The sequence below is a fragment of the Balaenoptera musculus genome, chromosome 10 (genome assembly GCF_009873245.2).
Source record: "Balaenoptera musculus isolate JJ_BM4_2016_0621 chromosome 10, mBalMus1.pri.v3, whole genome shotgun sequence".
Taxonomy (NCBI): domain Eukaryota; kingdom Metazoa; phylum Chordata; class Mammalia; order Artiodactyla; family Balaenopteridae; genus Balaenoptera; species Balaenoptera musculus.
In genome coordinates, this window is record NC_045794.1 from 428563 (window position 1) to 443481 (window position 14919).

At 41.3% G+C, this 14919-nt stretch overlaps 1 protein-coding gene across 5 annotated transcripts in view; it reads right to left on the reverse strand.

The window, feature by feature from the left end:
* Positions 1–14919, reverse strand: part of BCL2L13 (BCL2 like 13) — a 70408-nt gene that overhangs the window by 51683 nt on the left and 3806 nt on the right. For 4 of the 5 annotated variants that reach the window (XR_005021611.1, XM_036867606.1, XM_036867603.1 and 1 more), the window contains exon 2: positions 8046–8216. Coding sequence is in view for 3 of the 5 variants with exons in the window: in XM_036867606.1 (XP_036723501.1) it covers positions 8046–8166 (121 nt within the window). In the remaining 2 variants the exon portion in view is untranslated. Of the gene's footprint in view, positions 1–8045; positions 8217–14919 lie in introns of those variants that run through there. The other variant, XM_036867605.1, reaches the window with a different exon arrangement.

Genomic DNA, 14919 nt, shown 5'->3' on the forward strand with positions numbered 1-14919 from the left:
GAGTTTTTAAAGCCATTTTGAAGTAATTTTGTTTAAACAGCAACCTATCTCGGGGTACTTAAAATATGATTTGAAGTTTAAAAACAGAACACACCCACTAGTTACATGTCAGCAATTCAATGAACTTTCTTAGGACATCTTTGGTCATCCCTCCTGCTAGAAGGGTACTGGAGCCCATCATTTCTCAATCTCAACACTACCCTTTTTTACAAATTTTATTTATTTTTAAAATTTTATTATTTATTTTTCACCTTTATTGGAGTATAATTGCTTTACAATGCTGTGTTAGTTTCTGCTTTATAACAAAGCAAATCAGCTATACATATACATATATCCCCATATCTCCTCCCTCCTGCGTCTCCCTCCCACCCTATCCCACCCCTCTAGGTGGTCACAAAGCACCGAGCTGATCTCCCTGTGCTATGTGGCTGCTTCCCACTAGCTATCTATTTTACGTTTGGTAGTGTATATATGTCCCTGCCACTCTCTCACTTCGTCCCAGCTTACCCTTCCTCCTCCCCGTGTCTTCAAGTCCATTCTCTACGTCTATGTCTTTATTTGTCCTGCCCCTAGGTTCATCAGAACCCATGTTTTTTTTTTTTTAGATTCCATATATATGTGTTAGCATATGGTATTTGTTTTTCTCTTTCTGACTTACTTCACTCTGTATGACAGACTCTAGGTCCATCCGCCCCACTACAAATAACTCAATTTTGTTTCGTTTTATGGCTGAGGAATATTCCATTGTATATATGTGCCACACCTTTATCTATTCATCTGTCGATGGACACTTAGGTTGCTTCCATGTGCTGGCTATTGTAAATAGTGCTGCAATGAACATTGTGGTACATGACTCTTTTTGAATTATGGTTTTCTCCAGGTGTATGCCCAGTAGTGGGATTGCTGGGTCATATGATAGTTCTGTTTTTAGTTTTTTAAGGAACCTCCATACTGTTCTCCCTAGTGGCTGTATCAATTTACATTCCCACCAACAGTGCAAGAGGGTTCCCTTTTCTCCACACCCTCTCCAGCATTTATTGTTTGTAGATTTTTTGATGATGGTCATTCTGACTGGTGTGGGGTGATACCTCACTGTAGTTTTGATTTGCATTTCTCGAATGATTAGTGATGTTGAGCATCCTTTCATGTGTTTGTTGGCAATCTGTATATCTTCTTTGGAGAAATGTCTATTTAGGTCTTCTGCCCAGTTTTGGATTGGATTGTTTGGTTTTTTGATATCTAGCTGCATGAGCTCCTTGTATATTTTGGAGATTAATCCTTTGTCTGTTGCTTCGTTTGCAAATATTTTCTCCCATTCTGAGGGTTGTCTTTTTGTTTTGTTTATGGTTTCCTTTGCTGCGCAAAAGCTTTTAAGTTTCATTAGGTCCCCTTTATTTTTGTTTTTATTTCCCTTTCTCTAGGAGATGGGTCAAAAAGGATCTTGCTGTGATTTATGTCATAGAGTGTTCTACCTATGTTTTCCTCTAAGAGTTTTATAGTGTCTGGTCTTACACTTAGGTCTTGAATCCATTTTGAGTTTATTTTTGTGTATCGTGTTAGGAAATGTTCTAATTTCATTGTTTTACATGCATCTGCCCAGTTTTCCAAGCACCACTTACTGAAGAGGCTGTCTTTTCTCCATTGTATATCCTTGCCTCCTTTATCAAAGATAAGGTGACCATATGTGCATGGGTTTATCCCTGGGCTTTCTATCCTGTTCTATTGATCTATATTTCTGTTTCTGTGCCAGCACCATACTGTCTTGATTACTGTAGCTTTGTACTATAGTCTGAAGTCTGGGAGCCTGATTTCTCCAGCTCCGTTTTTCTTTTTCAAGATTGCTTTGGCTATTCAGAGTCTTTTCTGTTTCCAAATTGGGCAATTTTTTGTTCTAGTTCTGTGAAAAATGCCATTGGTAGCTTGATAGGGATTGCACTGAATCTGTAGACTGCTTTGGGTAGTATAGTCATTTTCACAATGCTGATTCTTCCAACCCAAGAACATGGTATAGCTCTCCATCTGTTTGTATCATCTTTATTTTCTTTCAACAGTGCCTTATGGTTTTCTGCATACAAGTCTTTTGTCCCCTTAGGTAGGTTTATTCCTAGGTATTTTATTATTTTTGTTGCAGTGGTAAATGGGAGTGTTTCCTTAATTTCTCTTTCAGATTTTTCATCATTAGTGTATAGGGATGCGAGAGATTTCTGTTCATTAATTTTGTACCCTGCTACTTTATTCATTGATTAGCTCTAGTAGTTTTCTGGTAGCATCTTTAGGATTCTCTATGTACAGTATCATATCATCTGCAGACAGTGACAGTTTTACTTGTTCTTTTCCGATTTGGATTCCTTTTTCTTTTTCTTCTCTGATTTCTGTGGCTAAAACTTCCAAAACTATGTTAAATAATAGTGTTGAGAGTGGGCAACCTTAGCAACCTTGTCTTGTTCCTGATCTTAGAGGAAATGGTTTCAGTTTTTCACCATTGAGAACGATGTTGGCTGTGGGTGTGTCATATATGCCCTTTATTATGTTGAGGTAGGTTCCCTCTATGCCTACTTTCTGGAGAGTTTTTTCTCATAAATGGGTGTTGAATTTTGTCAAAAGCTTTTTCTGCATCTTTTTCTGATCATATGGTTTTTATCCTTCAATTTTTTAATATGGTGTATCCCACTGATTGATTTGCATATATTGAAGAATCCTTGCATTCCTGGGATAAATCCCACTTGATCATGGTGTATGATCCTTTTAATGTGCTGTTGGATTCTGTTTGCTAGTATTCTGTTGAGGATTTTTGCATCTATATTCATCAGAGACTCTGGCCTGTAGTTTTCTTTTTTTGTGACATCTTTGTCTGGTTTTGGTATCAGTGTGATGGTGGCCTTGTAAAATGAGTTTGGGAGTGTTCCTCCATCTGCTATATTTAGAAAGAGTTTCAGAAGGATAGGTGTTAGCTCTTCTCTGAATGTCTGATAGAATTCACCTGTGAAGCCATCTGGTCCTGGGCTTTTCTTTGATGGAAGATTTTTAATCACAGTTTCAATTTCAGTGCTTGTGATTCGTCTGTTTATATTTTCTATTTCTTCCTGGTTCAGTCTCGGAAGGTTGTGCTTTTCTAAAAATTTGTCCACTTCTTCCAAGTTGCCCATTTTATTGGCATATAGTTGCTTGTAGTAATCTCTCATGATCCTTTGTATTTCTGCCGTGTCAGTTGTTACTTCTCCTTTTTCATTTCTAATTCTGTTGAATTGAGTCCTCTCCCTTTTTATCTTGATGAGTCTGGCTAATGGTTTATCAATTTTGTTTATCCTCTCAAAGAACGAGCTTTTAGTTTTATTGCTCTTTGCTATTGTTTCCTTCATTTCTTTTTCATTTATTTATGATCTGATTTTTATGATTTCTTTCCTTCTGCTAACTTTGTTTTTGTTGTTGTTGTTCTTCTTTCTCTAATTGCTTTAGGTGTAAGGTTAGGTTGTTTATTTGAGATTTTTCTTGCTTCTTGAGAAAGGATTGTATTGCTATAAACTTCCCTCTTAGAACTGCTTTCGCTGCATCCCATAGGTTTTGGGTAGTTGTGTTTTCATTGTCATTTGTTTCTAGGTATTTTTCTGATTTCCTCTTTGATTTCTTCAGTGATCTCTTGGTTATTTAGTAGTGTATTGTTTAGCCTCTGTGTGTTTGTATTTTTTACAGTTTTTTTCCTGTAACCGATATCTACTCTCATAGCGTTGTGGTTGGAAAAGATCTTGATATGATTTCAGCTTTCTTAAATTTACCAAGGCTTGATCTGTGACCCAAGATATGGTTTATCCTGGAGAATGTTCCATGAGCACTTGAGAAGAAAGTGTATTCTGTTGTTTTTGGATGGAATGTTCTATAAATATCAATTAAGTCCATCTTGTTTTAATGTGTCATTTAAAGTTTGTGTCTCCTTATTTATTTTCATTTTGGATGATCTGTCCATTGGTGAAAGTGGGGTGTTAAAGTCCCCTACTATTATTATGTTACTGTTTATTTCCCCCTTTATGGCTGTTAGCATTTGCCTTATGCATAGAGGTGCTCCTGTATTGGGTGCAAAAATATTTACAATTGTTAAATCTTCTTCTTGGATTGATCCCTTGATCATTTGTAGTGTCCTTCTTTGTCTCTTGTAATAGTCTTTATTTTAAAGTCTATTTTGTCTGACATGAGAATTACTACTCCACCTTTCTTTTGATTTCCATTTGCATGGAGTATCTTTTTTTTTCCATCCCCTCACTTTCAGTCTGTATGTGTCCCTAGGTCTGAAGTGGGTCTCTTGTAGACAGCTTATATACTGGTCTTGTTTTTATATCCATTCAGCCAGTCTATGTCTTTTGGTTGGAGCATTTAATCCATTTACATTTAAAGTAATTATCAATATGTATGTTCCTATTACCATTTTCTTAATTGTTTTGGGTTTTTTTTTAAAATTTATTTATTTATTTATGGCTGTGTTGGGTCTTCGTTTCTGTGCGAGGGCTTTCTCTAGTTGTGGCAAGCGGGGGCCACTCTTCATCGCGATGCGTGGGCCTCTCACTATCACGGCCTCTCTTGTTGCGGAGCACAGGCACCAGATGCGCAGGCTCAGTAATTGTGGCTCACGGGCCCAGTTGCTCCGCGGCATGTGGGATCTTCCCAGACCAGGGCTCGAACCCGTGTCCCCTGCATTGGCAGGCAGATTCTCAACCACTGCACCACCAGGGAAGCCCCTGGGTTTGTTTTTATAGGTCTTTTCCTTCTCTTGTTTTTCCTGCCTAGAGAAGTTCCTTTCACATTTGTTGTAAAGCTGGTTTGGTGGTGCTGAATTCTCTTAACTTTTGCTAATCTGTAAAGGTTTTAATTTCTCCATTGAATCTGAATGAGATCCTTCCTGGGTAGAGTAATCTTGGTTGTAGGTCTTTTCCCTTTCATCACTTTAAATATGTCCCGCCGCTCCCTTCTGGCTTGCAGAGTTTCTGCTGAAAGATCAGCTGTTAACCTTATGGGGATTCCCTTGTATGTTACTTGTTGCTTTTCCTTTGCTGCTTTTAATACTTTTTCTTTGTATTTAATTTTTGATAGCTTGATTAATATGTGTCTCCGTGTGTTTCTCTTTGGATTTATCCTGTATGGTACTCTCTGTGCTTCCTGGACTTGACTATGTCCTTTCCCACGTTAGGGAAGTTTTCAACTATAATCTCTTCAAATATTTTCTCAGACCCTTTCTTTTTCTCTTCTTCTTCTGGGACCCCTATAATTCGAATGTTGGTGCGTCTAATGTTGTCCCAGAGATCTCTGAGAATGTCCTCAATTGTTTTCACTCTTTTTTCTTTACTCTGCTCCCTGGCAGGTATTTCCACCATTTTATCTTCCAGCTCACTTATCTGTTCTTCTGCCTCAGTTATTCTGTTATTGATTCCTTCTAGAGTATTTTTAATTTCAGTAATTGTGTTGTTCATCACTGTTTGTTTGCTCTTTAGTTGTTTTAGATCCTTGTTAAATTTTTCTTGTATTTTCTGCATTCTGTTTCTGAGATTTTGGATCATCTTTACTATCATTACTCTGAATTATTTTTCAGGTAGGTTGCCTAGTTCGTCTTCATTTATTTGGTGTTGTAGGTTTTTAACCTTGCTCCTTCGTCTGTAACATATTTTTTTGTCATTTCATTTTTGTTTTTGACGATTGGTGCTGTATTCCTGTCTTACTGGTTGTTTGGCCTGAGACATCCAGCACTGGAGTTTGCAGGCAGTTGGATAGAGCTGGGTCTTGGTGCTGAGATGAGGACCTCCAGGAGGCCTCACTCTGACTGATATTCCCTGGGGTCTGAGGTTCTCTGTTAGTCCAGTGGTTTGGACTCGGAGCTCCCACCACAGGAGCTTGGGCCTGATATCTGGCCTGGGAACCAAGATCCTACAAGCTGCACGGCGCAAAAAAAAAAAAAAAAAAAGAAAAAAAACGGAAGAAAGACAAAAAGGAGCAGTACAATATCAAAAAATAAAAAACAAAATAAAATTAGTACGATAAAAAATGTATTAGGAAAAATAAAACTATAATTGAAACAACTGCAATAAGGTAAAATAAAACCACAGCAGAAAAAAAAAAGAAAAAAAAAGTGCCTTGGTCTTGGGGAAGGAGTTTATGTGGGGCGTGGAACTTAGGCAGGGTTGGGGTTTAGGGTGGGGCGGGACTTAGGCAGGGCGACCTTAAGTGTGGGGCAGCGCTTCTGCTTAGGACCTGCCCGGAAGGGGAGCGGCAGCATGTGGAAAGGAGGGCCTCTGGAGCGTGGGGTTCTGGAGTCTGGAAGTAGGGCCCTGAGTGAGCGTGTGTGAGTGGGGCTTCGGCCCAGCACATTGGAGGGGGTCTCGGAGGGGGTCTCCGAGTGTAGAGGTGGGGCCCTGGCTGGGGGTGCAGGGGCGGGGCTTGGGCTCTGCGCGGCAGGAGGGAGGCTCCAAGGGCAGAGGATTAGGCCAGGAGCCCAACAGGCTCCCCGGTGCCTGAGTGGACAGGGAAAGCGCTGGCCCCGTTCCCGTCCGTTCCTTCGTGCCCCTCCCCCACCGTCTCCCCCAGGGTCTCTCCAGTCACCACTGGACCCCTAACCGTGGGTGGGTCCCGCTGGGTGTAGGAACTCCTCCCCTCCCCCAGCCGCCCCCAGGGGTGCCGGTCCCAGAAGTCCAGCCTTTACTTTTGCTCCCCCTTCCCTCTCTCCCACTCCCTCAGGACCTGCGTGGCTGGAGGGGGCCTCAGTGGGCAGAGGATCAGGCCAAGGATCTCAGCAGGCTCCCGGGGGTCCAAGTGGACAGGGGAAACCTGGCCACGTCCCCTTTTGATCCTCTGCCCTCCCAATGGTTCCCCAATTTCCCCCTTCAGGCATGGGATCCCTTTCTCTCCTCCAGCCGCCCCTCAGGGGCTCCTGTCCCATCCGGCCTCCACTTCTCCTTCCCCTTCACTCCCCCTACGCCCACGTCCTCCCCAGTCGCTGGGGGTTCCTCCCGTCCCCTTAGGTGTCCGTGGTCCCCCACTGGTGCCTGGTAGGTGCCCTAGTTGTGAGGAGACGCTAATTCCGCGTCGTCCTAGTACCAACACTACCCTTTCTTGAGCTAAAACAGCAGCAGATAAATAAGAACTACCTCCATGGCTGCAGTAAAAATCTATGCATAAGAATATTTAAGATGATGATGTTGCATCTTAATGAAGATTAATTCAGCCTCTAGTAACTGTTTTAAGCTTCGTTTGGCAAATTATTTCAAGAAGGATATATACAACTTCGCAATACAAAGAACTGTGCTAAAAACTCTCTAAGTCTGATAGACTGTTTACATCTAATATCCCTATTACTATATATAAAATAAACAACAAGGACCTACTGTATAGCACAGGAAACTCTACTCCATATTTTGTGATAACCTATAAAAGAATCTGAAAAAATATATATATGTATATATATAACTGAATCACTTTGCTGTACACTTGAAACTAACACAAGATTGTAAATCAACTATACTTCAATTAAAAAAGAAACCCTAATATCCTTGAAAAAAGGTGACTTGAGGAACTTGATGTGTTATAAACTTTAAAAATAATTATTTAATTCTAATCTATGGCTTGTTAAGTATGAAATCTGTAAAGGCAGATGGGTTTCTGTTTATTTACATGTACTCAGTACATTTTTCCCTGTATCAATGGCAATCATTTAAAATATGGAGCTCTTGGGAATTCCCTGGTGGTCCAGTGGTTAGGACTCCATGCTTCCACTGCAGGGGCCATGGGTTCGATCCCTGGTCAGGGAACTAAGATCCCGCAAGCCACATGGTACGGCCAAAAAATAAATAAATAAAATAAAATATCGAGCTCTTAAAAAACGTTAAAAGTCATGCTTCTGGGAATGGATGAGGGGATGGGAAGGGATGGAGTGGCTCTTATTCTTTAAGAGCCTATTAGTATTATTCAATCTTATAACCAGAGCTATAAGTTACTTAGATACGTATAACTTTGCACACATGAAGTAATTATTACTACTTAATACAACCACCACAAGCCAAAGATAATACCTTGGGGTGAGGAAAGATGTTGCTCCTGCAGCTTCTCCAGAGAGAGTAGTCCCAAGTAGCTGAGGACAACATACTTTGTTTCATAGTGAAATCCTAGAGGCACAGTAGTAGAGGACGCCATGGAGTCGGCTGGCAGAGCTCCGGAAAGGTCTACTTACAGATGTGTAAAACCTAAAAACATAAAAGTATTTTTTCAGTTTAAAGTTTATTACAGGGGCTTCCCTGGAGACACAGTGGTTAAGCACCCGCCTGCCAATGCAGGGGACATGGGTTTGAGCCCTGGTCCGGGAAGATCCTACATGCCGCGGAGCAACTGAGCCCGTGAGCCACAACTACTGAGCCTGTGCTCTAGAGCTCGTGAGCCACAACTACTGAGCCCACGTGCCACAACTACTGAGCCCACGTGCCACAACTCCTGAAGCCCGCACGCCTAGAGCCCATGGTCTGCAACAAGAGAAGTTACCACAATGAGAAGCCCGCGCACCACGACGAAGAGTAGCCCCCGCTCACCACAACTAGAGAAAGCCCATGCATAGCAACGAAGACCCAACGCAGCCAAAAATAAGAAATAAAAATAATAAAGTTCCCTTAAAAAAAAAAAAAAGCAAATTTCCCTTTCTACCTCTCCCTAGTTACTCTATTTTCACCTATGTGGCAAAAACACTAGCTCTGCCCTCTCTTTACCCTCCCCCCCCAGCCAGTATATGTTCTCTTATTTCTTTTACTAATAAAGCCTACTAAATTTCAGCTACGTCCATGTCCACACAGCTGCAAACAACATTTCCCTGTTTCCTTTACAGCTTAGTGTGCTACAAGATTAGTCTGAGCCTGAGGAATAAGAGAAGTTACATGTGCAATGTGTGTGGGGGGGGCTCTCTCCTTGAAGACTTCCTCTTTCCTCCTCTCTGGGTTTGAAATGTGCATATGGCAGACACCTCACTCTGACATGCAAACAAGGACACCACTGCTGGGGACAGCGCAAGACAGAAGGGACCTGGGTCCCTGAATGACCCCATGGAGCAGAGCTGCCCTGCCCGCCTTGACCACTTGCCTCTGACTCCTATTCAAGCCACGGTATTCTGAATCTCTTCGATAGTTACTTTAACTTGTACCCTAATCAATGCAAGTACAATTCACTTCTCCATGTGGACTTAACAGCTGTTTTACATACCAGGTACCCCCCTTTTTAAAAGACATACTCTCTTAGAAACTTTCAAATATGCAAGGCAGAATTACATACTACAGTAACCAGGCTGTACATTACATCCCCAGGACTTATTTATTTCACAATCAGAAGTTTGTACCTTTTGACCCCTACTATGTACCTTAGTAGTTGTTTCAAACCAAAATGTCTTATTAAGAAGTTTCCAAAGAATTGTTTTCTACTTAAAACAACGATACAGACTGTTTTAAGATCTTAAGAAATATCTGTGCATTGGGCACAAAGGCTTAAGATCAATTGCCTGCCCTCAGGAGTTTTCTATCAAGTAGAGGAAAACAAAAGCATAGAAACAAATAAGAACAATAAAATTCTATGATACGAGTCAGTATCCATGAGTGGGAGGGGCAACCCAAAACAAGGAACAGGTAAGTCTCTCGGGAGAAAGAAAAAAGAAGTGGAAATCAGGAAAGAAGGTAAAATCGGAGCAGATCTTGGAATGTGAGTAGTCACTAACTGAACCAGCTGGGGAATGGGATGAGGTGAACTTTAGATGTCAAGTAGACCAGGAAAAGGCACAGAAGTGTTTTGGAACAGCAGGGAACAACACAAAAATTAAGCATTTGACATGGCAAAGTCCTATGATACAAGGAGGATGGGGCTCAGCAGTAGTCAGCATTTGGCCTGCCTCGTATGCTACAGGATGCTTGGAAGCTCGGGTTTTATTCTGTAAGCTGGAAAATTATTTTAACCATGTCTATTAACGAACTCCCAGAACTGTATGCAAATTCTGTGTGCATAAGCATTTTTTCTGGAGGGGAAAAAAACACTCAATTTCTTTCGGTAGCCTCTCAGATTAGATCATGATGCAAAAAAACGCTAGGAACTCTGTAGAACAACAATAGGAATCACTGAAGGGTTTTAAGCAAGAGAAGCACATGAACAGATTATATTCTAGAAAAATCATCCTGGAGGCAGTGTGGAAGACAGAACGGAGACTGGAGAAAAGAACACAAGTTAGGGTACTATTGGAAAAATCTAAACAAGAGATGTATGAAGGCATGACCTAGAGCAGGAACGCAGGAAAGGAGAAGGGGACGGGATAGGGAAAATATGAAGAGTTCAAAGATGTGTTAACAACTCCATGACAGTTGCCAGGCAGCTGTACGGAAAGTGGTGCTGCTCCTACTTCTCAAATCAGATAATACAGGAAGAGCTGGTTTGGGGGAGAAGGATAACAAGTTCACTTGGGGGCACACTGAGTTGTAAAATGCCCACAGCCATCCAGGTGGAAATGAACAAAACGTTAGACATACAGGTCTTCAACTCAGAACGAGGTCTGCACTGGAGATAGAAAGCTGTGGTCTGCACAGAGGCGGGTCTACAGCATCACCTAAGGAGAGTGGATGGAGAGCAGCGACTTCCAAGGGGAAGGACGTGCCAAAGCTTCCAGGAGGTGGGAGAAGGGGTGGCTTGGTTTGAAAAAGCATATTCATACTTGGAAAAGCAAACATTACCTACTGTTTTCAGATTATAAGGTATAGAAAATAAATCTGAGTAAACCTTCAATCTTCTTTGTATCACTGACTCTCAGTGAGAGGATGGGAGGGAAGAATCACATACCCACCGCCCCAACCCCAAGCACCACCAGAAGAGGAGCCAGAGATTTTTATTTATCAAAGGGAAAAAGCGTTTTTAAAAAACATGTTGAGAAACACTGGTTTAATCTGAAAAAGAAACCCAATTAGAATTCAAGGCAAAACTACCATTTCAGGGGTGACCAAAAAGATGAGAAGCTGGCAGAGGAGCCCACTAAGGTCTGCAGTGGACAGTCAGAAAGGCATAAAGGGGACAGGAGGGTGTGCTCAGAGTCAGGGGAGGCGCTTCGGGAAGAAGGCAGTACAAACAACACACCAAAAAAAATGCAACGTCAGGATGATGGCCCCGACAGGATGGGTTGATCTGACTGGCAGGGCAACGGCAGAGGCCAGGGACGTGATGAGTGAATGGAGGACTTCCCTGGTGGCGCAGTGGTTAAGAATCCACCTGCCAATGCAGGGGACACGGGTTCAAGCCCTGGTCCGGGAAGATCCCACATGTCATGGAGCAACTAAGCCCGTGCGCCACAACTACTGAGCCTGTGCTCTAGAGCCTGCAAGCCACAACTACTGAGCCCACATGCCACAACTACTGAGCCCGCCTGCCTAGAGCCTGTGCTCCACAAGAGAAGCCACTGCAATGAGAAGCCCGCGCACGGAAACAAAGAGTGGCCCTCGCTCGCTGCAACTAGACAAAGCCCGCGTGCAGCAATGAAGACCCAACGCAGCCAAAAATAAAATATAAATAAATAAATTAATTAAAAATAAAAAAGAAGAAATGAGCAGAAAAGAAAAAAAAGAGTGAATGGAAAGTGAATCAGTAGAGAAAATGGGTTTTAGTCTATTCTTTCATGGTTTGAAGGGAAGACAAGAATGGAGGCTGGGGAGAGAGACAAATGGTCTGAGAGTTCATTAATTTTGTTTTGTTTTATATACAATGAAAGAGACTTAAGCACGTTTACATTCAGTGGAGGAGCCAATGAGATATAAATAGAGAGCAAGGAATAAATTATTAAGTTCCAAAAGAGAGAACAGAGCAAATCAGTAACAAAATTTAACATATAAAAAGTCTCAGAATTTTTTGGTAACAGGAAAAAAGAAGTACTCATCTTCTGAATAATGCTTTATATTTTAAAAAATTGATGTTCTAGAATTTGTTATAATCAAATTTCTTGTATTTATCCATGCACCCCAATGTTGACTGCAGTACTATTTACAGTAGCCAAGACATGGAAACAACCTAAATGTCCACTGATAGATGAATGGATAAAGAAGATGTGGTGGTAATAAATAATGCCATTTGCAGCAATATGGATGGACCTAGAGATTATCATACTAAGCGAAATAAGTCAGAAAGAGAAAGACAAATACCATATGATATCACTTACATGTGGAATCAAAAACAGGACACAAATGAACCCATCTACAAACAGAAACAGACTCACAAACATAGAAAACAGACTTGTGGTTGCCAAGGGTGAGGGGGGTGGGGGAGGAGGGATGGATTGGGAGCTTGGGGTTGGGAGATGCAAACTATAATATCAAGGATGGATAAACAACAAGGTCCTACTGTATAGCACAGGGAACTATAAACAATTTCCCATGATAAACCATAATGGAAAAAAATATGAAAAAGAATGTGTATGTATGTATAACAATCACTTTGCTGTACAGCAGAAATTAACAGAACATTGGGAATTCCTTGGCGGTCCAGTGGTTAGGACTCGGTGCTTTCACCGCCGTGGCCCAGGTTCAATCACTGGGTTGGGGAATTAAGATCCCACAAGCCTCGCAGCCAAAAAAAAAAAAAAAAAAAAGAAATTAACATAACATTGTAAATCAACTATATTTCAATAAAATAAAAATTTTTAAAAATTTCTTGTATTTATCAAAAAAAATCCATATCTCTTAAGACAGTTTCAGTTACACACCAACCCAGATGCTACAGACAAAGCATAGTTCACCAAGTTTCCAAACTGGATTTTTTAACCTAGTGCTCTTCAAATTTTCTTACAAATCCCTATTGACTAACCATAAATACCATCTTTTTTTTTTTTTTTGGCCGTGTTAGGTCTTCATTGCTGCACACTGGCTTTCTCTAGTTGCAGCGAGCGGGGGCTACTCTTCATTGCGGTGCACGGGCTTCTCATTGCGGTGGCTTCTCTTGTTGCAGAGCACGGGCTTCAGTAGTTGTGGCACGTGGGCTTAGTTGCTCCGCGGCATGTGAGATCTTCCCGGACCAGGGCTCGAACCCGTGTCCCCTGCACTGGCAGGCGGATTGTTAACCACTGTGCCACCAGGGAAATGCCATTTTAATCATGGATTTCATAATTCTCCACTATAAAGTCCTCAGCTCTAGTACACGTTACTGTCCATACGTCCACACAGTTGGTGACTGCTTCCATGACACGCAACCATTCTCAATGACTCACACTAATGGAGAAGCTGACCATACACACTTCCATCATTTAAGTTTAGTGCGTGGTCTTTAGGCTTCAAGTTTATCTCTGCCTTTCCAGTCATAAACAAACCAGACTCGCAAGACAAAACATCCTTCCAACTCCTCTAACTTCGCCTGAGCTGCCAGTTTACAGCAGCGAAGCAGCTCGTTCAGGCCTGTGTTTAGGTGATGGGGCAGGCAGACCTCAGAAACACTACTATGTGTCTACAACACAGGGAATATAGCCAGTATTTTATAATAGCTATAAATGAACTATAACCTTTAAAAACTGTGAATCACTATGTTGTACAACTGTAACATACAACACTGTACATCAACTATACTTCAATTAAAAATAAATAAACAGAAAGAAATGCTATCATAGGTCTTGTGCATTTGTATTAAATTACAATTTCTCAAAGGCACTGAAAATATGCCAAGTGTGAACTCTGCAGCACTGCTGCAGGGTATTCTGGGGAGAGAGGGCATCACTCCCTCTGCATGCTCTGTGGCGACTAATCTGCATATTGCACAAAGAGCTCTTGCATTTCTATAAGATATCATAAATAAATCACCTCTGCACAAGACCTCTATTTCTGAAGCACTCTTCCATGTGTTGTCACAGTAATCCTCCACACCAGAAGGAAAAGATAACAGTCTCAACTTTGATGGAGAAACAAGAATAGACAATTTATTTGCCCAAAATCATAACAGCTAGTTAACAGTGCAACCACTTAGTTGAGAACATCCTCTTCCATTCCGAACTCTTAGGCCTTAATTGTATTCATTGAATGCACATCTCCTGCAAGCCAGGCAACGTGCTGGGTGAGAGGAACACAGAGGTGGAAATACTAACACTAATGATAACAGGAAAAAATGGTAGAAAAACAAGGCAATTTCCCAAATATCAGACACCCACAATACCGAAAGAAGTAAATTTGTCAATTTTGAGAATGGGATGGGGGGGGGGGGGGCAAAAAGGAAAAAGACAGGTTAAAGAAAAAGTAAATACAATCTGAGACCACCACCCAGAGCTTTCCTGGAAGCAGGGGACCATGCTCAGGTCCACCCCACTAGTTACTCACCAACCAGAGGACATTTCATGCCTAAGACAGCTCAAGCTTCCTTTTAAATGATGAAAAAGACATAGCTACTTTTACTCTTTAAATTTTATCTAGAACCCTTTAGAATTCAAATTATGTATAACTGTTCTTGGTATCAAGAAGTGATTAAATACAAGAGTGACCTTCAATATAAAAACTCCTGCTTTTTACACAATTCTAACAACCTACCGAATACAGCTGTGTTACCCAGCTGTTTCTTTCTCTGCCTTACACCTTTAATTTGCTCTTCTCTCAAGTTACAGGTAGCTGTCAGCCAGATGCACGGCCTGAGGAAGCTTAGGGTAAGCTTGTGTTTAGGGTAAGGGTGTGTCTTGTGTTTATACATACATTTGGTGGCATCTCCAAAACATCCATGATCCTTCAGTAACAAATGTAGTATCCACAATCTTACAATAAATGGTCTGCTTTTTTTAAAACCAGATTTCTATTATGAGTACCAGTGCAAATCCCAGGATGTTAATATAGATAGTACTGTGGGAATTAGGCACATTTTATGAACGGTAACCAGAAGGTATACAGCAACTATTAAATTCTACTTTAAATTCTTATGAAA